This window comes from Ambystoma mexicanum, chromosome 1p, assembly GCF_040938575.1.
Source record: "Ambystoma mexicanum isolate Mex_15411 chromosome 1p, UKY_AmexF1_1, whole genome shotgun sequence".
NCBI classification, from domain to species: domain Eukaryota; kingdom Metazoa; phylum Chordata; class Amphibia; order Caudata; family Ambystomatidae; genus Ambystoma; species Ambystoma mexicanum.
This window is the reverse complement of record NC_090921.1, coordinates 268,747,346-268,769,084: the sequence shown is the minus strand read 5'-3', so window position 1 is coordinate 268,769,084 and position 21,739 is coordinate 268,747,346. Positions and strand designations below refer to the sequence as shown.

The window sequence follows — 21,739 nt, the reverse complement described above, 5'->3', positions numbered from 1 at the left end:
TTTTAGGGAGTAAAAGTGACTAATACACCCTTTATCTGTACGGCTGGGATCAAGAGAGTTGTTTTAAGATTAGGTATTACAGTGGCATGTTTGAGGAAGCACAGACAGAGACAGAGACAAAGGGCCTCATTACACGGTAGGCGGTAAGGGTGTACCGGTACCGGTATTTTACCAGTACCGGTAAACCCTTACCGCCTTACTACAAGGTCCCTTTGCGGGTTGGTGAATTTAACGCCTGCTTTTTGCAGGCGTTAAAAACCAACCCGCAAAGGGACCAGGGAGATAATTACGGTACCGCAATTTGCGGCACCGTAATTAGCGCCTTCCCATTCCCATAGAGCCCTATGGGGCAAAAATGGGAATGGGGAAGGGCAATGGGGGAAAGGGGAATTACCTCCCCGCCAACCTTGGAATAGGGCGGTAATTCCCCTTTCCACCAAGGCGGTGCAGGTATTTTACCGGCATGGACCAAGGTGCTAATAGCACCTTGGTCCGCCGCCATCCGTGTAACGAGGCCAAAAGTGTTAAGGAGTATAGTAAGATTGTGGATAAACTAAAGGAATAGGGTCATTTGGAGAAGCAGTGGGATGAGCATGAGAAAAAAGGTGAGCGGTATCGAGATCAATGAGGCGAGAAAAGGCAGAAAAGATGAGAAGGAAGGGAAGGGGATGTGATGAGTGAGGGGGGGCAAGGATGCAGCGACAAGGGACACGCAGAGTTTAGAAACCTTGGTGGTAAAGTATTCAGCAAAGTCAACATCAGAAAGAGATGAAGACAGACGGATCTGGCGAACACAGAGAATATTATAAGTTGGACAAGACAACAAGGATGGTGAGATGGAGACATGGTAAGCGAAGAAAAATATTGCTTTTTAGAAGCTAGAAGAAGAGAATCGTAAGAGGAGTGTTCCGAAGAAAGCAATTCCAGATCAAGGGATGATTGATTCTTTTTCCAACGGCCCTCAGTTTCCAGAGAGGAACTAATGGCAGTAAGATAACAGTTAAGTGCCAAGGTCCAGGTGGCTTAAGAGAAGCAGTAAAAGGTAGAGCGTGGGGAAAGAGTGCAAGGTAGCAGTAAGAGAAGATTGAAGGGAAATGAGTACAGAATTAGCAGATAGTTGCGAGAAAAGCAGGAGAGAGGGAAGGAAAGTAGTGAGAGAAGATACAAAAAGGTATATCTAAAGAGCAAAGATCGCAACATAGGAAGGAAATTGAAGAGGGGGAGGAGAAATGAGGAATGTAGAAGAAAGCAAAAAATTATCTGATGAATAGTGTTATAAGCTGTGGTGAAGCAGAAATAAGACTCAGACTAGAGGACGTTTCAACTTTAGGTTATTTAAATAAAAAGAAAATATCTCTCTCACCCTTTTGCTAAAAGTGGTTTCCCTTCATAACAAAAAGAAACCAAAAAAAACAAAAAGGTGCTCGTCAGGATGTCAAATAACTGAAAATCAGTCCTCCGTTCTAACCTGGCCCTATCACTGGTTCAAAATGAAAGAAAAATGACAGAACATGTTTTCACACTAGAGGTAATCAACTTATACTAGCTGACCCCTCCACTGCAGAAAAGCTCCAAATTAAATGTTCACTCTGGGAAACAATTCATGGACTGGTCTCCACAGTGTCTTTCAAAAGAAGAAATCAAAAAAGTTCATCAAATCAGTCTCTGTTCCCCTGATCACAAAGTCACTCTGTTCAAAACTTTAAAGATAACCTTCATATCACATCACTATGCTTACTCTCTACTATACACCATCATACAACTAGAAGACAGCTATACCCCTGATAAATTTGGCCTAGGTGTTCACATACGAATACGACCCCATGAACACCTCATCACCCTAATAAAACGCAGCTAACCGAGTACATTCCGGCCTAGTTGCTCACATATGTATCCCTAAGGCCTAACGCAGCCAGAGCCCAGTCTGCACACATCCAACTGATATCTTCAGCACCACACCTAATGCTAGGATGCAGCTACCATCCAGCAATTACATCAGCTGCACACATCTGGTGCACCCACGCACCCTATGACACCATCTGTCTCTACTGACCAGAACTACGGTTCCTGAGGGCGTTCAACCTACCAGCGCTTCGAGGTCATACCAATGATATATAGAGTGCTATATAAATGCAAAGTAACATAACAAAAACATTTTCAAGTGTTTCAAAAGGATTGCTCAGTTCAACAAAGGTTTCAATGCTGGAATCCGATGGGGTACTCTACTCATCCCCTCCAACAATGCTGTATCTTATGTCCCAACTTAAGCCTTCACCGTCCTGTGTACCAGAGGCATATTTTTTGGTTCCTTTTGTGGCTCTCTTTACCTTCTCTATTGATATCAGTTCTTGTGTCCCTCGGGACACATTGGCCCTTGCACAGGTTCTGTAACCCCCTCTCGCTTCTCATATGTCAGTTACCCTTTCTCCTTTTGGGACATTTCAATATCGCTTTGTGTCATTATCTTGGACACTTCAGTACTGGGTCAGAATATTCATGGGCCCACTAGCTGGTGAATGATTAGGGGTTTCACCTTGCCCGCAGCATCTATACACCCGCCTCCTTTCTTGTGCGCCACGTGTACCTGTTCTCTCATAGTGCTTTCTCCAGGAAGGGTCTGCGATTTTGATATCGGCAGTGTTCGTCTGTGCCTGCCAGGTTTTTCTCTGGTCTCAGGGGCCTTCTCAGGGCCTAGTCTGTTCCTAAAGCTCTCTCCCCTTGAATGATTCTCTATACGGGTGCTGAAGAGCTTTCGCCCCAGAATTCTGCAGTGTTTCGCAGGCTCCATGCCCTCCACATCCTCTCTGTAGTCCCACCTCCAGGCTAACTTCGCTCCAGAAGAGTCTTCTCTGCACATCAACCCTGCTGTCCGGATTGGCATCAGGGAATCTCCTCCTACAGGTGAGGGTTTCATTGTTTTTATAAGAGTCTCTGCAATGAGAGGTGATGTGTAGTTGCTTATATGATAGTGAGTCTGCAGAGGGTTCAACAGTGGTATCCAACATACAAAAAGGCCTCATCACCTTTACGACTTCTGTAACCCCCACATAGGTGGTGAGTACCCGCTTGCCCAAACGGCTAGGGAGGGTCTTGCAGGGCAGGCTCACCTCCCTAGCCTCAATGGGCATTGGGGATAAGGGACAAATTCTCTGGATTTATCACAAACCCTTTAGGAGTCTTGTCTAACAATAGAAGGTCACCGGTATAATACAGGTGCTGTATTTCAATAATCCCTAAATGTGTTGGAAAGACATTGCTCCCATTAAGGTAGCTCCCCTGGTCAGCCAAGTACAAATTAAACACTTTGGTTTCCAAGATGAAACCTTACTGAACACTGGACCTGTGTGCCTTGATAGAAGATTCACAAATAAATTTAGAAGTGATAGGGGGCATCACCAATTTTGTAATTTCTCTCAAGTTGCACAGCGATTCACCTTGTCGAAGGCCATAATCAAACCTGTTTGAGTCAGGTAAACTGGCCAATTGGACAACCAGGCATGACTTGAGTGGGAAGAGTATCTGTCCGTTTAGCGAGTTGCCCATCATCTGAAGCTTGTATGGTTCTTACCAAAGACCCCTGATACCAGGGGCCATTCCTCAATTTCCTTCAAAACAAAGGCCGGAAGAAATGTTGCTAGAAGCATCAAGATGGGCGACAGTTTGTTGGATTAAGTCTGCTCCCTTCTTGTGCATAGGAACTATGCAAGATTTTTACCATGAAAAAAAAGAAAAAAGAAATTAAGATTCCGATGCAACTATATGTTTGAATAATATATACAAAATAAGCTTCCAGCTTTCCAGATCACCGTTCAATGTCACATCTACAAGGCCATCAGGGTTTAGCTTTTAATCAAGTCAATGAAGTCATCCATCTCAAATTTCAAATGCCACGGGAGGTGGTTAAATCACAGTGTGTCTTCTCAAGTGGCATTCGGAGTAGGGTTTATTTGAACCCGAGTTTGAAACTACCCCTTGTGTCTACGACCTTGAGGCCTGTACTCTTAGTTTTGGCATCTCTGTATCATGTCATATTTATGGTATTTCAACCCATGTTTGAATGCTCATTTAGGTATTCTTTGCAAATAGAGCGCTCCTAGAACATTTAGATGTGAGCCGCAGAGGTGTCAATTGCCCATCTGTTACTATTTTTTCCATTGAACCTCTTTGTCATAGAAGTGGGGCTCAAGGCATCTACTGTGAAATTTCTGTAGGTGCAGACTTTCCACCAAACCAGATAAAGTATTAATAACCCAAAGTAGGTTGGCATTCACAAAAACGTAATTTTCTCGAGAATTTACAGATTTCGCTAGCTAAGGTTAAAAAAAGGCAACCAACTTGGGCCTCCAAATTAATCTTGCGGCAGAATTATTTACTAATAGAGGGAAAGATTATTAAGAGGAAGACCCTTTAGCTAACTTTATTTCGCAAGTTGTAGCAGTTCGCGATCACTACAGTGAGTATCTAAACCCATTGTAAAATGTACACGTCAAAGATGGCTCTAGAGGTGAAGATGTAGTCTATGATGAAAGACTGAGAACCTCTCCAAGTCGGACAAGGTAGAATGCTGTGATGAAGATTACCATTTAACCTTTGAAGGTCCCAGAGATTAATAACGGCATTCCAAAGGCTCCCCTAATTGCTGAGTCCAAGGAGTCCCCTAAAAGTAATCCGTTAACAAAGGCTCAAAATCCATCTAAATGCATCGATATCCCTTCCGATACCAAAATATACCGCAAGTCAATTTCAAGACATAGGGCCTCATTAGGAGTCTGGCAGTAGCCGTGCTGATAAATACTGGGACGGATGCCGCCAGAGTAATTCTTTTTCCAGCGCCTGGCAATAGGGACTTATTGGGGCACTACAGCCCTGGCGGTCCCGGTATCTCCCTATTGCCAGGCGCTGGAAAAATTACTCCCCATTCAAGTCCCATTGGACTCAATGGGAATGGGGAGACCGTTGCATCCGTCAAGGTCTGCGAGCGGGTGCAGTTACGCCCGCCAGGTCAGACTTGGCGGGTTGAAAGGCACACGCTTGCAGACCTCGGAGTATGCCGGACGGATAATGAGGGCCATAGTCCTAATGTAACGCTCAGTGTCAAAAATTGACGACTGAGGTTCTTACTGGATTCCAATAAACCTACTCAGTTCCTAGAAGTCACTTGATCAAACCATGGTATTTTGACAGTTAAAATGCCATTAGAAGCAACACCCCCCTTTCACAGGACAGTTTTGGGTTACTGCAAATAGCAATTATTAATCCCGACTAAGTAAGTCACCAGCATTGCTCAAAAGGCTTTTTCTGTGCTAATTATCTGTTTGGGAACATAACCGCCTTCTTTGCGAACAACCAAAAAAAAGAAACAACAGTATTGTATAGAATCCATAGGGGAGGAATGGTACCACAAGTATGACACTGACACAAAATGTACAACTTGTAAAACCTTTCTTAAAGTTTTGCGGTTTGGAAAAACTCCTACACTGTCCTATAACTAGGATAGGAGTAGTCCCGACCATCAAATAATAAATAAAACAGTCCTAGTCGAGTCAGTCAAATCAAAATGGCCAATACTAACAAAAACCTAATGCGTGCTCTATCTTTTGTAAAAAAATAAAAGTGTGTGCAGCAGATATGTATGCAAAGGAAAATCAGTGTTCAAATATAAAGAATACATGTGGCTGAAGTCAGCTCTCCTCCGCAAGTTAGACAGCATGGAGTAAGGTGGTCCCTCTAGGCAGGATGACACTGGCTCGGGTTCTTAACACAAAGGCAGTTAAAAACGTGGACCGAGGCCTGCCTGGCATTCCACGCTTAAGTCTCTTGTTCCAGTCTTCCAAACGACGTTCAACAAAAAGTTCATGCCAGTCACCCTCTGTCAGGCTCAGACCTTTCAAAACAAAAAGTTCAATACTTGCAGTGGCTCCCTTACCCAAACTTATTTCATATCCTTTAGTGGTTCCCGTCCCCTAACTTACTACCCTTCGGGTCTCCCTCAGTCGGGCTCGGACCGTTTCCTCATGTCGAAGACTTTCGAATGTGCGTGACTTTCTCTACAGACCTCTGCAGGACCACTTTGACTCAAAGTTCAATATTCACCTTTTTACTCTCCTTTCTCTGGGTTAATTTTGATCGCATTGCTTTTACAGTTCATTCACTTGGTTGCTACAAAAAAATGCACCTTTGACAGAGACTTTCCAGTGGGCTACTTCCTTTCGCCGGACCACTCCATTACGCAGTATCGCTTACTTCAAAGTTCATTCACAAGTATGCCTTTCTTTGCATCTCATCCACACACCTGCAGCCTTCACTTGCTATATATTGTTGCAACGTCAACACACACCGGTCTCTCAGGTCACTTGCCAACTCACTGGCTCTGTACGTTTCTTTCTTGTCTTTAGAGTTCTCCGATTCACGAGTCAAGGTTAGTACTACAGGCTTTGTCTTGCCTCCCCAACTCGACCATTCACCTGGGAGGGTGGCTGGCATCCTTGAAACACAATGCAGCCTTCCTGTTTGAGAATTGTCCTCCTTCACATGTCTTTTGCAGCCTTTTGGAGGCTACAACCTCCGGTAAGGAACTCCTAGAGTTCACGACCCACTGCTCCTGTCCCTTGGTCCGTCAACCTGCTCCAGTAGGTTTGCCTTTGCCCCCGGAAGTTCTGCTCTTACTCATGTTCCACCTTGCTCAGAGTGTGTCTCTATGTTTCGCCTTTTAGCCGTGTGAGGAGAGCTAATTGGTATCAGACGTATGCACTTAAAAAGTCGAGTGCCTGACCTTGCCTGACCAGATTAGCGGTACATACCCATTGCGATGTATAAGAGTTTGCCTTGTTACTCTCAGTCGCCCTCTTCCTCTGCCCAGTGTTTGAGTAGAAAAGGGGGGGTTGGGACATCAGAGAATCCTAAAAAATAGGTTGGGTTAAGTGTACAGAAAAGGGGGGAAAATGCTGACCATCCAGTATCCCACTCCCCGAGGACCCCCACCTCCAGGTGATCCTCCCTCCCTTCCTTCCTTCAAGGTTATTCTCCCGCACGGTTCCACCTGCAGGAACTGGATCCAAAAGCGATGGCCGTGCCCTGGCCACCTAGCTGACAGATCCCCGGGGACTAGTGGATGAGACACCTTCTGGTTTCTCACAACACCCTTTGGTTTCTCACAAATTACACAAATCTTGATCATATCTCTAACGGGAATGTAGAGCAGGCTGCCCCTAAAGGTTTGGCTGTTTTGGCACAGCCTTTATTCCTCGTAGAATCCATAATCCATTCTTCTACTTTTCTTTTGTCAAGAAGCCATACCTGTACACAAGGCATTCTAAAAACAAAAGTAGCTTTTCTTTGCTGACAACTACCAATCAGTGTGGCGACAGATGTTTCCTTGGGTCAGAGTCTGAATCCGGGCCCTGGATTTCAATTACACACAACACTAAAAATAAATTTAAAAAAATAAATAAAAAAACAATGAGTTGATGATGCTATATACTGTGTCAAGAGTAAACCAGTATGAAGCACCAAGGCTATGATATCATGGAACAAAACGTTAGCCAGTGAGTTTCAGGAAAGTTCCAAGTATCTGAGAAAGGAAGAGATAGAAAGTGTGGATGTGCGTGGATGTGCAGATACATTGTGTGAGATAATACTATCTGGAGTTACCAAAACCATTTTCATGCTTTAAAGCACAAAATGCAGCATTACATGGAACCCGACTCCAGAGTTAATGTGTGATTGATGCGCAATTCAAAATATTGGTGACAAGGTGTACCTGCTGTGTTGATGAGGGGTTGAGGTCACTCAGACCTGCATCCACCGCCCCTAAATGCGACAGTCCAGCCACCCTGCCACAATCTCCATCCCAATCAATACATTGTCTCCACAATATACTATAACTATCATGCATGAGCCTACCAGTGAAGAGAGTGAGAGATTGAGCATTCTGCCTACACTTAAGGGATACAGTGAAGCAGTTGAGCTAACTGTTGGAGTAGCGAAGAGCCATTGAGCCTACCAGCTGCCATGGACCACTATAGAAGATCCACCCACAAGAGCTGTACTTGATCCTTCCTTTGCGCTAGCAAGATCAGCGGCTCTCGCCTTCCAGATTGTTCTTCCATTCTAGGTAGGTCCTCCTGGACCTTTATCTTGCTCCCTGATTTGAGAAGGAATAGCCATTGGTTCCTCCAGGCCAACAGGGAGGCAGAGAGAGAAAGAGAGACCAACATAGGAGCAAAAGCACAGACAAGTATGAGTAACTGGGCAGTTGGAAAGGCACCAGATCAAAAGAACCTATTGAAATCCTATGCAGGTGAGTAGTTAGGCTAGATTACCAGAGGGAGTTTGATAGAAGAACAAGTTGCTTACCTCTGGTAACGCGCTTTCGACTGGATGTTCCTCCCACTTATTCCTCATCTTTGATATACGATCGAGCTTCAGCTGCTTCTGAATGTTTTATTTTTTTATCAGCAGAGGGCGCTGTGCGTCGATGCAGTTGACTCAATGTCCCTCAAAGGCTTGAGCCCGTTGGCTTCAGTAGAAACAACCCACATAACCACAGGTTTGACCATACTAAGGAGCGAAAGCTGTAATAGCATGGGAAATTCTACTGTGGGGTAGGCTGGGAGGGCAATGAGGAATACGTGGGAGGAACATCCAGTCAAAAGAAGGTTATCAGGAATAAGTGACTTGTTCTTCGAATGGATTGTGCCCTCCCACGTATTCCTCACCTTTGATAGACTCTCAAAGCAGTGTTTGTTTTGGTTGAGGGAGTAAGAATGGTTTTCATGAACGAATGGAGGACAGCTTTTCCAAAGCTTCCATCCTGACCGAGGGAAGTATCAAGGCAGAAATGCTTTGTGATTGTGTGTACAGTAGACCACATAGCCATCTCATAAAAGTATTTGACACCCTTTGCAGAGTTGTAGAGATAGCCATGCCCCTGGTGGACTGGGTCCTTAAGACTTCTGGAGGTTCTTTGCCAGACAGCCTGTAGCATTCTGAAATTGCCAGAATGATCCATCTGGTTAAGGTCTGCTTTGTCACAGCCTGAACCAGTTTGTGACCTGTATAGCCTATAAAAAGCATATCTATATTAAGTTTGGATAACCTAGATATATAGAAGCTTAGATCTCTACTTGGATCAATCTGTGTAACCTCTCCTCCTCTTTGCCAGGATGAGGTGGAGGACAGAAAGTGGGCAGCAGAATTTTCTGCCCTACATGAACATCTGAAATGATTTCAGGTACAAATGAAGGCCTAACCCTCAGGACAACCATATCCTTGTGGAAGAAAGTAAACAGTGATTTATGATAGTGCCTGCACTTCACTCTACGGGCTGGCGTTAATGCTACCAATAAAATGGTTTTAAATGTTAGCAACCTTAATGGACATGAATGTAGAGGTTCAAATGGTGCACACAGACATTTTAATAACAGATTAAGGTCCAAAACTGGAACCCAGAAAGGAGATGGGGAGTGTGTGGAGGGGGGACACATTGGTGAGTCTCTTGAAATATGAAGATTCCTCAGACGAGCGCTTAAAGATGCACAGCGCCACAAAAAAGCCCTCAATTGTTCCAACCTGGTGCCCCAGATTGGCCAGCTTTAGTAGAAAAGATAATACATCTGGTGTTTTGCATAGTAAAGTGTCTATATTCTTGTCCTTGCACCATCTGCAGAATTTTTTCCAACAGCAACTGTACAAGGACTTTGTTGCTGACCTTCTGGCCGAAAGCAAAATCTCCATTACATCATCCGAGAGGTCCCAATCCTTGTATCTCAGCCTCTCAGAAACTATACATGAAGCTTGAGAGTCTTGACCTCTGGATGGAGAACCCTACCCTCCTCTCTCTAGAGAAGGTCCTCTCTTTGTGGAAGACGAATTGGAGGACAGATGGACATGTCCAGAAGGTCCGGGTACCACGCCCTCCTGGCCCAATCCAGGGAAATCAGGATTATTGGGTTTCCTGAACTTTCTCAACCTCCTGATCACGTGAAGAAAAACGGGGACTGGAAGAAACGCTTACAAGAGTGGAAACACCCAGTCCACCACAACGCATTTCCTAGAGCTCCTCTTGGGGGAAATTCCCTGGAGCAGTACAGTTCGCACTTCCGGTTGACACTGGTTGCAAACAGATCCACTTAAGGGGTTCTCCAAAGGGTGAAGTTCTCTTGAAGGACTTCCTGAGATGGTTCCCACTTGTGGGAGACTGCTCTGCCTGCTCAGACCGTCCGCCGCTGTGTGCGCCTCTCCAGCTAGGTGAACTGCTGATAGGGAGATTCCTTCTTGAATTGCCCTGTACCAGAACTTCATTGCCTTTCTGCACAGTGGTAGTGACCCTACACCACCTCTCTTGTTGAGGTAGTACATGGCCATTGTGTTGTCCGTCATATCAGAACATTCTTTCCCCATACAGAGGGTAGAAAGGGCCTCAGCGCTAGTCTGATCGCCTTCAGCTCCAAAAGATTGAAGTGTAGTTGGGACTCCGACCGCGAACCGCTGATTGTCAGATCATTGGCGTGAGCTCCCCATCTCACGAGTGAGGCATCAATCACAATGGTTATTTCCAGCCATGGTTGTCAAAAAGGTTCTCCCTTCAGAAAGTTGTCCTTGCATGCCCACCACAGGAGATCCCGTCGGACCCTGCTTGGAACCTGAAGTAGGTCTGACATGTTGCCCGAGAATGGAGACCATTGAAGGGATCTCATTCTTAGGCGAGCCTCTGGCACCAGAAAAATGCAGGATGCCATGAGGCCGAGCAACCTCAAAAAGCCGAAGGCCGGGAGAGTAGGGCACTAAAACTTGGAGACCATCTGCAGAATGTCTTGAGGCTCACCTCGGGTGGCGAGCTCTTCTCCAAGGATGTATTCCGTACAGCCCCAATGTTCTGGAGCCTTTGAATCTGGGAAGAAAGTGGCAGGCGACATTAAGATGATCCAGGAGTTGTTCAGGAGAACGTGCCCTGATCAGCCAATCGTCCAGGTAGGGGTAGACAAGAATCCCCCCTCTCCTGAGACTCGCTGCCATCACTGCCATCCGTTTGGTGAAAACCCTGGGATGGAGGTCAGCCCGAATGGCTGATCATGAGAACCGACAATGGCGAACCTCAGGTACTCTCTGTGCTTGAGATGGATTGGCACATGAAAATAAGCATTCTGAAGGTCCAATGACACCATCCAATCCTGATGTGACCATCTTGAACTTTTCCTTCCTGAGGAACCGGTTAGGGTATCTCAAGTCCAAGATGGTCTCAGTCCTCCATCCTTCTTGGGTATTAGGAAATATCGAGAGTACCATCCTTTGTTCCTCTCTGCTACAGGCACTGGTTCTATAGCGCCTCTCTAGCAGGGTCAAAATGTCCTGCACAAGTAGCGGATCAGGAACCTTCAAAGAATGGCTCACCGGTGGATGGTCTCAGAATGAAGGGAAGGCAGTAACCTTGGGCTATGGTTTCCAATGCCCAAGCATCCGAAGTAATGTCTCTCCATTCTTTCAGATGCGGAGACAGTCTGCCTCCCACTGGTATTTTCGTGACTCAAGACCTAAGAGGTTTTGAGGCGGCTGAAGCAGTGGCTGTAAAGGAAGCTCCTGCTTGAGTGGGCTTTGCACCTCTCCCTAGTCCACCACAAGGGAATCTTCTTTGGCCTCTTTCACCAGCCATTCTTCTCGCTCTTCCACTTTAGTAGCAAAAATATCTACCCCCTCCAAGGCTGTCCCCTGGGGCGAAAAGGCTGAGGCTGCCTAATAGCGGCACCCAAGGATTTGGCTGCCGCCTTCGAGGTCTGCAACTTTTCATGGCTATCGCCAGACCTTCTGCCGAAAAGGTGAGACTCATCAAAAGGCACGTTAAGGAGTTTGGATTGCACATGTGGCAGAAATCCAGACTTCCTCAACCACGCAAATCCGCCTATTACGGTGCTTGCTGCCATGGCTCCGTTGATGCCGTCGGCAGAATCCAGACCCGACTGAAGAGTCTTGCACATGGCTTCTTTGCCGTTTCAGAAAATAGCCAAGAAATCGTATCTACACCCCCCATCCCCACTCAAGAACATGCTCAGACGCCATAGAAATACAGCCTATAGAGTGAATTTTGCTAAGGCACATGTGGAGTTGGCCGATTTAAGAACTTGTTTTGACGTTGCCGTAGCTGCCTGCACCACCAGACTTTCTGGGGTAGGGTGTTTTGACAAGTAGTTGGGGTCATTACTAGATGGGCAGTATTCTCTAGTCAAGTTTTTGTTTACTGCCGGACTGGACTCTGGCATTTCCCAATTTGCTACCCCCTTTTTTTGCAAGAGCAATGTGGAATGGTAAAATGGGATCCATTTGCGGACCCTTATCAAGGATGTCTGTTAAATCATCTTGCTCAAAGGGGAGGGCTGGTCTGCTGCATCCCAAGTAATCTACAACTTTAGACATAACTATCTATATATGATGCATCTGCATGCTCGCCAGCTTCAGGTTTACCAAAATCTAGCTCTGGTGAAGTGTCCACTCTACTGGCTGTTTGCAAGTTGTCAAAGATCTTTTAACCTTCACTCGTCTAAACTCTCAGGCACATTTGGTGTACCATATTGTAGTTCAAATGGCGCATTGTTACTCGATGGCTCATTTTCCACATAAATTGATGTTAGTGATTTCAAATAATCATGTCTTGGTAAAGTATAAGTGTTATCTGGTATAAGCATGAAAAAGCTTCAGAAATTTGGAATTCGACGCTCGAGGAGTCGTCAATATTTTTACTGAAGTCGTTTTCGGCTTCAATGGCATTGAAGGCTTTGATGGTGTCGAAGGTGCCATTTGTGTTGATGGCACAGCCGGCGTCGATGGGGTTGACGACCAAGTTCTCGGCTAATGCTCTGATTTACGGCTCGAGGGATACTTCGATTTCTCATAGCGACGAGGCCTCAACTGCTCTCAATGAGGATCTGGCCTTCGTCAAAGGCTCGAGGGCGCACAAGATTTGGCCCGAGCACTTTCCTAACCGGCTTTAGAAGGCACCGTAGGAGCATGGCTTCTATTTGGTTTTTGTTTCTCAAACAGTTGTAGCATTTCTAACCTCAATGCTTTCTAATCGGCAGAAGTGGAGGCCTTTGTGGGACAGGATATAGCTCTCTCAGGAGAGGAGTGCGACAACTAAATTGAAGAGGGCGACCTGTGGTGCCTCTTCTTCGACTTCCTCAATGACCATGAGGAGTGGTGGGAGCCACTCCTCCATCTAGACCTTTTTACCTTCTACCTTCGAGGAGAGTCGCCTCTCAGCTCGTCTGAAGGTTTTTTCGACAGGGTCATCGATCGGGATTTCTTGGGGTTTCTACTTACCGCCAATTTCCCCCGTCACTCCTTCAGAGCTTTTCCGCTCATCGACTGGCGTTTCGAGCAGGCCGAGAGCTTGTGCTCCACACCGATACACCACAAACATACTCGATGTGGGTCGGTTATCGACATCTTGGAGCTGGAGTCCTGACACTTCTTGAACCCGGTCTTCGGGGTAGTGGGTGTTGAGGATGAAAATATTTTTGCCAATCAATAGAAGCGCGCCGTAGTTTCTCGAAGCATAAGCTTACTCAGAAAAACGGAACTGAATGGGCGATGCGCGTGCTATATATAGCTTCGATGACATCACTCTCGAGACGGAGGCCCTCGAGGGACATGGAGTTAAGTGCATCGATGCACAGCGCCCTCTGCCAAAAGAACATTTCTGAAGCAGCTCAAACTTCATATTATACATTAAAAATGAGGAATACCTGGGAGGACACAATTCGAAAAGGCCAAGGCCTTTAGGGCATCATTGTAGATAGAACTGTAGACCGTAGGGGGTTACTGGCCTCTAGTTGACTAACTGGGGTACAAGGAAGCTTGAGTTAGGAAGGTGGGAAGGCTACAGGAGGCGAGAGAGGGAACATTTTTAGTGTACCACGTTGCAGTCACCAACAGTCAAAACACAATATTTTGGAATCCGACAAAATCCACCCTTGTTCTAAAGCAATCTATGACAATTTCCAGAGGAGTGCCAAAGAAAAGACCCCAAGACAATATTACACACAATAAGATTGCCAGTCAGGATAGAACTTGGCACACATTTCCTGCTACATTCTAAATAAAGTATTATACATCATACATGTGCACGTAACAGTGGTAGCATTTAGATTTTGCGGAACTCGGAACCATATGTCAAATGCAGGCAGGCAGAACTACTAAAGTCCAGGATATATTTTAGGAAGACAGTCCCTATACCCAGAAGAGCATATAAAAAAAATAAGGAAACCGAAGCAACACAATAAAACAATGTATATCCTATGCAGGTGTGTAATACATAGATTGTAATGGAAAAATATCCAACAAACCAAGGAAGAAAATTCTAAAAATACAGGGCTTGATGGAGAACTCCAGGGGCACTAGGAGGATGCTTGAACAAAATGGCACAGGCCAGCTAAGCTCCTTGCAGGTGGAAAAGAAAAATGTTTCGAAAATTAATTTGATTAAATTGCCATTCAGCAAAAGTGGGGAATACCGAGGTTTAAACACCAGAAATCTACAAAATGAATGTCTGACCAAAAAGCAAGGCAGGATCAAAGCAGTAGATACATTTGTTACGCTCAAGTGAGGGGTAGAAGAGCCCCTTGCATCCCATAAGAAGGGTGTGCTCCAGTGAGTGTGACGAGAGCCACTTGACACCAGAAGAAACATTCCCCTCATCCAAGAGAAGGGAATGGTCAGAAGTAGTAAGAGCAGGCTCAAGTCGGGGATACACACAGGTGGAGGGCAGACACTGTTACCAGTTTATTTTATAGGCTGTGTGCAAAATACAAAACATTGAATGTCTTTTTGGAATGTATGCCGACCTCAGGACTCAAACCACAGTCGATAGGGATGCAGGTCGAGCACTACACCATATAACCTGATGAGATGCAGCAAACTAAAGGTGAAATGTCACATTTTGGGATTGCATGTTCCAGGCAAAACATTGGTATGGATTCTTGGAGTTTAAAAACATGCATAGCTTGTAATGTTTTCAAAACATTATTAGAAGACAACATCCTCTCGGTTTTTCGTGTCTTCATTTTATGAAAGGCAAATGCCATCGTCCTGTACAGTTTATATGGTTATGCGAAGCCAATTGAATGAAATTTACATATTTCACCTTGGTGTGCCAATTATTGGCGACGTCACATCCCATTGCGTATGATAATGAGTCCTCTGAGTGTCACTTATATACCCAGGAGAGGGGATGTGTAGCAAAATAGGAGAACCCCTTGAATTCCAGAGGAGGAGGGAAGGACCTCCAGTGAGACCGGATGAGGGGTGTGCTACAGTGGAGAGAGAGAAAGTCACTTTAATGCCCATGAGAGGGAATGTGTATAACAGAGGTAGAGCATCTTTTTATTTTCTTCATTGCCATTTTTAAAACAATTGACAGCCAGTGCCATCAAACAATACCCTTGTCTCTTCTCCCTCCCCACCTCGGTACATTCCAGCAAATAACTTCTTTTGGTTCTTATGGGCTCATAGTGTGGCAGTCCATTGAGCAGTGTTTGGTGGGGTCAGTGTGCTACAGATTACAACTTTATAATCGAATGCCAAAAAGTTCAGCTGTTGGCCGCTCGGGATTTCCGTATTGGTCCGACACTGCATCACCTTTGGCTGTCCTGTGCTGGGAACATCATTTCTTGGCTGTGCTCATTCAGCTAACTTGGAGGGCAACTATTCATTGACGAGTATCACTCAGCAGCTCTGCCCTTCCCTGGTGTCGACTCATGGTGTGAGGTTAATTTTCCCCATCGTCCGATTGCCTGATTAAGTAGTGCGTATATGCATCCCACATTTGTCGGTTACCACATCCTAGTACCCCATCTAGTTTGCATGTCATTACAGTACAAAATATCTGCATTCCATTGAGTTGTCCTCGGGCTCTGTTTCCCACCCCACAGCATCGCCACCCTCCGCTTGGCCAAATTCAGGAGTAGACCCACCAATTTCCTAGTGTACCTGGGAATCGATTTGGTATAGGTAGAGCATCTTTGTCCCAGATCGGGTAAGTATGTAAAGGAGGGGAGAGCCCCAATAAGATTAGGACTTTTAGGTCACTTGTGAAAGGGAAAAACCTCTAAAATCCAGAGAGGTGGAGAGGCCTTGTGGTCTCCAGAAGAAAGGAGAACTGAGCTCTAAAAAAAATCACTAAGCAGGAGACCTTCATGCCAGAAACTCTGTCTTTATTTCCCTTTTTTTTTATATATGTTTCTGCTTTCAAAGACTACATTTCCAAGAATCTTAATGTCAAGAGTCCTCCTGAAACAGTTTCCCTGCAATACCTTTTATGTTTTACTGGATAAAGCCTTTCACCTTTATTCCAGTATCAGTAGTTGTGTGTACTCTCGACCATGTGACACACTGTAATAGGGGAGAACGCCCCAACAGCATACATGTTGAAACCCTTTGTAATGCATGTATGGTCAGGACATTCAAACAAGACTGTTTTGCAGACCGGTCAGCAGAGCCTGCGAGTTTCGGCTCCCTACATGAGCAGCTGTCCCAAACTAAAACGTGTTCCGCCTCCTGGTTATAGCCATTTAATATACACCTAACTTAGAAAGCAGCATTAACAATTTCATGCCAGGTGTCGTTACTTTTCACAATACCATTAATTAATACATATGTGCTATGACTTAGTTACCTTGACACCAAGGCGAATTCCCAAGCCACATGGGATTCTCTGAGAAGTCTGACCAGATCTCAGCATAATGGACAAACTGCACACGTGCTCTTGTTAACTTGAGGCAATCGTCTATCCAGAAGCTGGTTTAATCCAAGAGTCAGGACAAACTTTAAGCACTCAACTTGCTTAACCTTAAAGTAAAAGTCCAATCAACCAGATAGGAGTGTTTCCATGTAAAACCCACTTAACGGCCACACAGCATAAACTCAAAGAGTTTACCTTGACATTGAGATGCCAATATCAAGACGGCAAAATCTTTCTTATAGTGGGGTAAGTTTAGGTGTCCTTTACTTAGGTTTGGCCAATCTCAAAATAACTATCTACATTACAGAAACGTTGATTTTGATTGTTCTGTAATGCTCAATTCTGAAACCAAAAACACCTGATCTTTCATTATCTTCAGAAGGTGAACCTTCTGGTTCCACATACAATTAATCTTGTCATTAGGATGCTGAAAATATATATATATATATATATATATATATATATATATTGCCCTTGCTCTAAACCACTTTCACCTCGTTGGAGGAATCAATTATGACTCCTTTAGGGATACAAGGTGAGTCCATGTTCTGAAGGACACCCTACCCCCACTTGTAGGCTACAATTTTACTTTAGGTGTACTTCAGACCATTTTATTTAATTGAAATGGCCCAAAACTACAACCACCAGCAGGAAATTCATGGAGTGAAAGTTAAGAACTAGGACATGGTATCCTTCATGACATGAGTCATTTGGTAACTGTAGGTTCAATCAATAACAGCACCTGGTTAGATATTGACATCTGGTGAAACCACTATGGTGGTACAAGTGCCCCGCACACAAATGTTTCATTTACTTTCAGTAACAAAAATAAAAAGATTGGAGACAAAAGCACTCATGCTGTAAAACTAATCGCCTGTTTCAACAGCTTCCTAAAACATAGCAAAAATAGATCAACAGGAGTTGTGAGAAATGAGAACATACATACATAAACTGTTATGCATGCATGAATGAAAGATATAGTACCGTAAAATAATTCGAAAAGTAACTCATTTGCAGTGAAGAACTGTAAATGAGCTGCTTTTGGAACAGTTTTGCGGTACAATATTTTTTAATCCAGTCAGCATTTTATAAAGGTAATAATGTATTGACAATGCCATAGACATTGACACAAATCTATTGAGAAAACGTTTGAAGCGTCAAGTAGTTTCAGGAAACCTAAAAATAAACCTCAACGTTTGTTTTGGAATAAAAAAAAAAAAAAAGGACTATACTATGAAGGTTGAAGAAAGGCCAACAACAAATATTGAGATAGCAGATAATGAATTGTGTTTATATTTCTACTTAAGGCGTCCCTATGTTCAATGAAATGTCTTCAATATGATGTGTGGAAAGGGCCAGCTTTCTCCACTGTCGTGTTGTGTAGCCATTCTATTTGGAATGACTATGCAATTTCTACCAATTTAAGCTTTGTCGGAATAGTGGAGACTTCACATTAACAGTCTATTGGTACAATCATATGGATTCTTCCTGACATTTTGCCAAGTGGAAGCTGAAAGGCATTGGTCAGACAGGGTTTCAAACATCAGTACCTTTTGTGTATCTTCTCTTCAAGGGTTTTGGCACAGAAGGCTCTGATCTCAAAGTCCACACCACATGCCTGTAGGAGAAGAAAGTATGTTCATGAGAAGGGTATATTTTATTCACCATCTCACCAGTTAAAAAATATACATAAAAAAACAACTGGGTGCCTCTACCACAGCCACCATCAAGGGTTAAAAAAAAAAACATAACCATTCACCCTTGATGCATGGGGTTAACCTCAACTAGCCTCTGATTTGCCAACAGATCGCCATTTCCATAGAAAATGATGCTGAATAAGGCCGTTTCATTTGGATTGTTATCAGCCCAGGGTAGAGAGGGGGTTGTTACGACCCAGTCTAACATGCCAGTCATGTTTTCCTGCATTTTTCTAAATCTGATCTGCACGGACTCTGCATACATATCATGACACAGGACACTGAGTGGAATGAACAAGAGTCCCAAATTGAGTGAGCACATCCTTTTCTAGTATAGCACCCAGGCCTGGTGACCTGTTGTCACGCACCACCTGCAACAAGATGGGTGCTAAAAATCTTCTGGAACCTGAACACAGTAGCACCAAGGGTTGTCCCAAGCATTCCAAATTAGTGGCCAACAGAGGTGGTCTACAGACAGCCATACATGGTCAGTTACTGAAGGCTTCTCTGAGGTGGATGCCTCAACATCAAAGGGTCATCTTGCTGGAAACATTAACCAAACTCAGTCCTAGGATAAACATTTTTAGTATTGCAGGTACATACCTCCTCAAGACCTTAACACATCTTAAACAGGTGTCCATCTTCAGATCAAAGGCCAATGGGGCACACTAGATTTCTGCTACAGCCATCTCTAGTTGTAATGGTGGCCAATATATTACTAAATCACAATAGGAAAAGCCAAAGTACTGTTGAGTGCTCCACACCTAGCAAAAGGCTCATCAGTCCACATATGATGCTCCAGCTTAAAAATACATTTTGTCCATCATATTGATGAGGGCTGGATTGTGCTTCTGCAGAGTAGTGAAAAATAATTCTGAACGTCCAAAATGCAAGCATATTGATCAGCACAGGAAATGCTATTAAAATACAAATTTGCAAAACACAAGCCAAAACAATAACTCAGTCTGCAAATAAGACCCATCATAATAAATACATGTGGCCCACCGGAACATAAAAACACATAGTACATTACAGTACAGGAACATAAAGGCACGAGCTTTCACTTAAATAAGAATAAAATGAAAAGAAAGTCACACCGAGGAAGGTGTTAAATCGGAACAATACCTGGCAGTCCCCACGTAAAAAGGAGCAATCAGTGGGTTATATCCCTAACTTGGACAAACTGTCTAGGCCTGCCGGATTATGGCAAAGTTGAAAAGACCATGCTTCAACCATTAAGCTCTTAACCCTTTCATTGCTCCTAGGATGTATATACGAGTGTTCCAATGTCTGGAAGTGAAAGGTTTACTCTGCTATTCAATGGCTAAGCAAAAATAAAGCAGACAGTCTCAAAAAAGCATAAGATCTCTTTTGGCTCAAGCACTACCACACCATACTTACTGACCTAACAGGCAGGACATCATACAGAACTGAGAACAAATGTATTGAAGAGTTAAAAACACAAATCAAATTGTGGGGTTCTATTGTTCTGGCTTAAGTAAACTGATTTCCCTGCTGCCTTTCCTGGATCTTTTACTTTATTTGTGCGGCCTGTAGAGATTCTAATGAAGTCTATCTGTCACTGCAACACTCATCTGCTGTCCATATGACTCCTAGGTCTGGAAAGCTTTAAAATAATTCAATGTCAGTCCCAGTGTAATGCTATAATGCTACAAATGGGTTGGGGAGTAAGATGGTGGCAGATGCAATGTATCCATTTAGTTTTTTTTCTTTGTGGAACAAGAGGCAGGCCTAAAACAGCTACTATGCCGACATGGACTCCACCTGAGCTACGCCCTGCACGCTCTAATGTGGATTACAGTGGCTTAGCCCGGTTTTGAGCCCCAGACATGTCATTCCATGTGTGGGTAAACCAGAGTGCCTAGTGGGTATTTGGACAGCTGATTTGCTGGCTGCCAAAACCTGTGTATGCCTCTGTTATGTGATTGGTGGGCTGGTTTAGGTTACCCTCCGAGTTTGTGGGTTTATCTAGGGTAGACCCTTTACATTACTCAGATCGTTGCATTCTTACCTGAATTGCTGGATGACCATCACGAAGATGGGTTGCTACCTTGGAGGACCAGGTTTGGCCATATTGGCTGGACCGTGATTCCATTGTCCATGCCCCAGTTTATTCTTAAGGCAGCTGGAAGATCCTGTTGGGATGGTTTTTGTTCCGACCACAGTCTTCATTGCTGGGTAGACTGGCCGCCTCTAGCTGGACCGTTTCTTGGTCATTGCTGTGCTGCCACCCTGAAAAATCCTATTAGACCAAGCTCCTCTGGGTAGGATGAGTCTACTCTGCCGAGAAGAGTGGTGGGTCACAAATACTCCACTTCGGCTCTGTGTTGCGCCATCCTGGGTCAACTGCTACAGTTCAGGGACTGTTCTCTTTGCTGGCTGACTGGGCAGTCTTGCATCGAGCACCCTCCCAGATCCCCTTGATAAGAGTTCCTTAATCTTCCCAGTGCCTTCCTAGTCGATGCTGCTGCTTCTGGCTGGTAAGTCGTTCCCCTCAGAAAAGATTATTATTTTCAGCATTTTGGGTTGGGGTTAAAATCTGTAGATACAGGATCCTTGTCCCAGCTACATGAAGCCATGCGTTCTCAACATGCCTGAGCTGAATCTTCAGTGACTGCCATAGCAAGTACTTGTCCCCAGGTTCGGGGATCTGGATATATGCATCTTGGAATCATCTAGAGAGGACTTGAATAATGGAGTTTAGCAGCGCCTCTACCATAAATCACCAGTGACTTCCATTGGGCCAAACACTGCAATGCGTCCATCCTTCTCCAGCTGGCTAGGTCTCAAACCTTAGGACGGTTGCTTCTTAGGCTGCATTAGTGGGGATGAGCGCAGGGGTACTAGTAACTCCCTAGCTTAAGCTCATAGCAACAGTTTGCTTCTGGGATGTGTCCAGTTTTCGAGGGACAAAACCTTTACAAACTTTTGAATCCCTACAAATTACTAAAAATGGTCACTTATCTGGACCTTGGTATTTTTCTTGGTTCCAACTTAGGTCCCAGGAGTTCTTTGCCAAAAACGGACTTTACAAAGCACCAGAAACTTACTAGGAAATCTAAAGTACAAATCTGTGTTGTGTACTCTCCCATATAATTGGGCATTGTTACAATTCAGGACCTAGACCAGCCCTGTACATGTTATCTGATTTTACTGCATGGATGGTTCAGTGCAGAGAATTGGCAGCATTGGCTTGGGTTTTCCCCTCAATGATTCTAACAGGGAGGGGGCTAATATTGACAACCTCATCTGCCAAGGGGACGACAAAACTCTGACCCTTATTCTGCAGGTA

General features: G+C 44.4%; 1 protein-coding gene across 2 annotated transcripts in view; it reads right to left on the bottom strand.

The window, feature by feature from the left end:
- ARRB2 (arrestin beta 2) overlaps positions 1-21,739 on the bottom strand; it is an 893,685-nt gene that overhangs the window by 591,771 nt on the left and 280,175 nt on the right. For both annotated transcript variants that reach the window (XM_069646588.1, XM_069646589.1), the window contains one exon: positions 18,280-18,347. In XM_069646588.1, the coding sequence (XP_069502689.1) occupies positions 18,280-18,347 (68 nt within the window). The remainder of the gene's footprint in view (positions 1-18,279; positions 18,348-21,739) is intronic.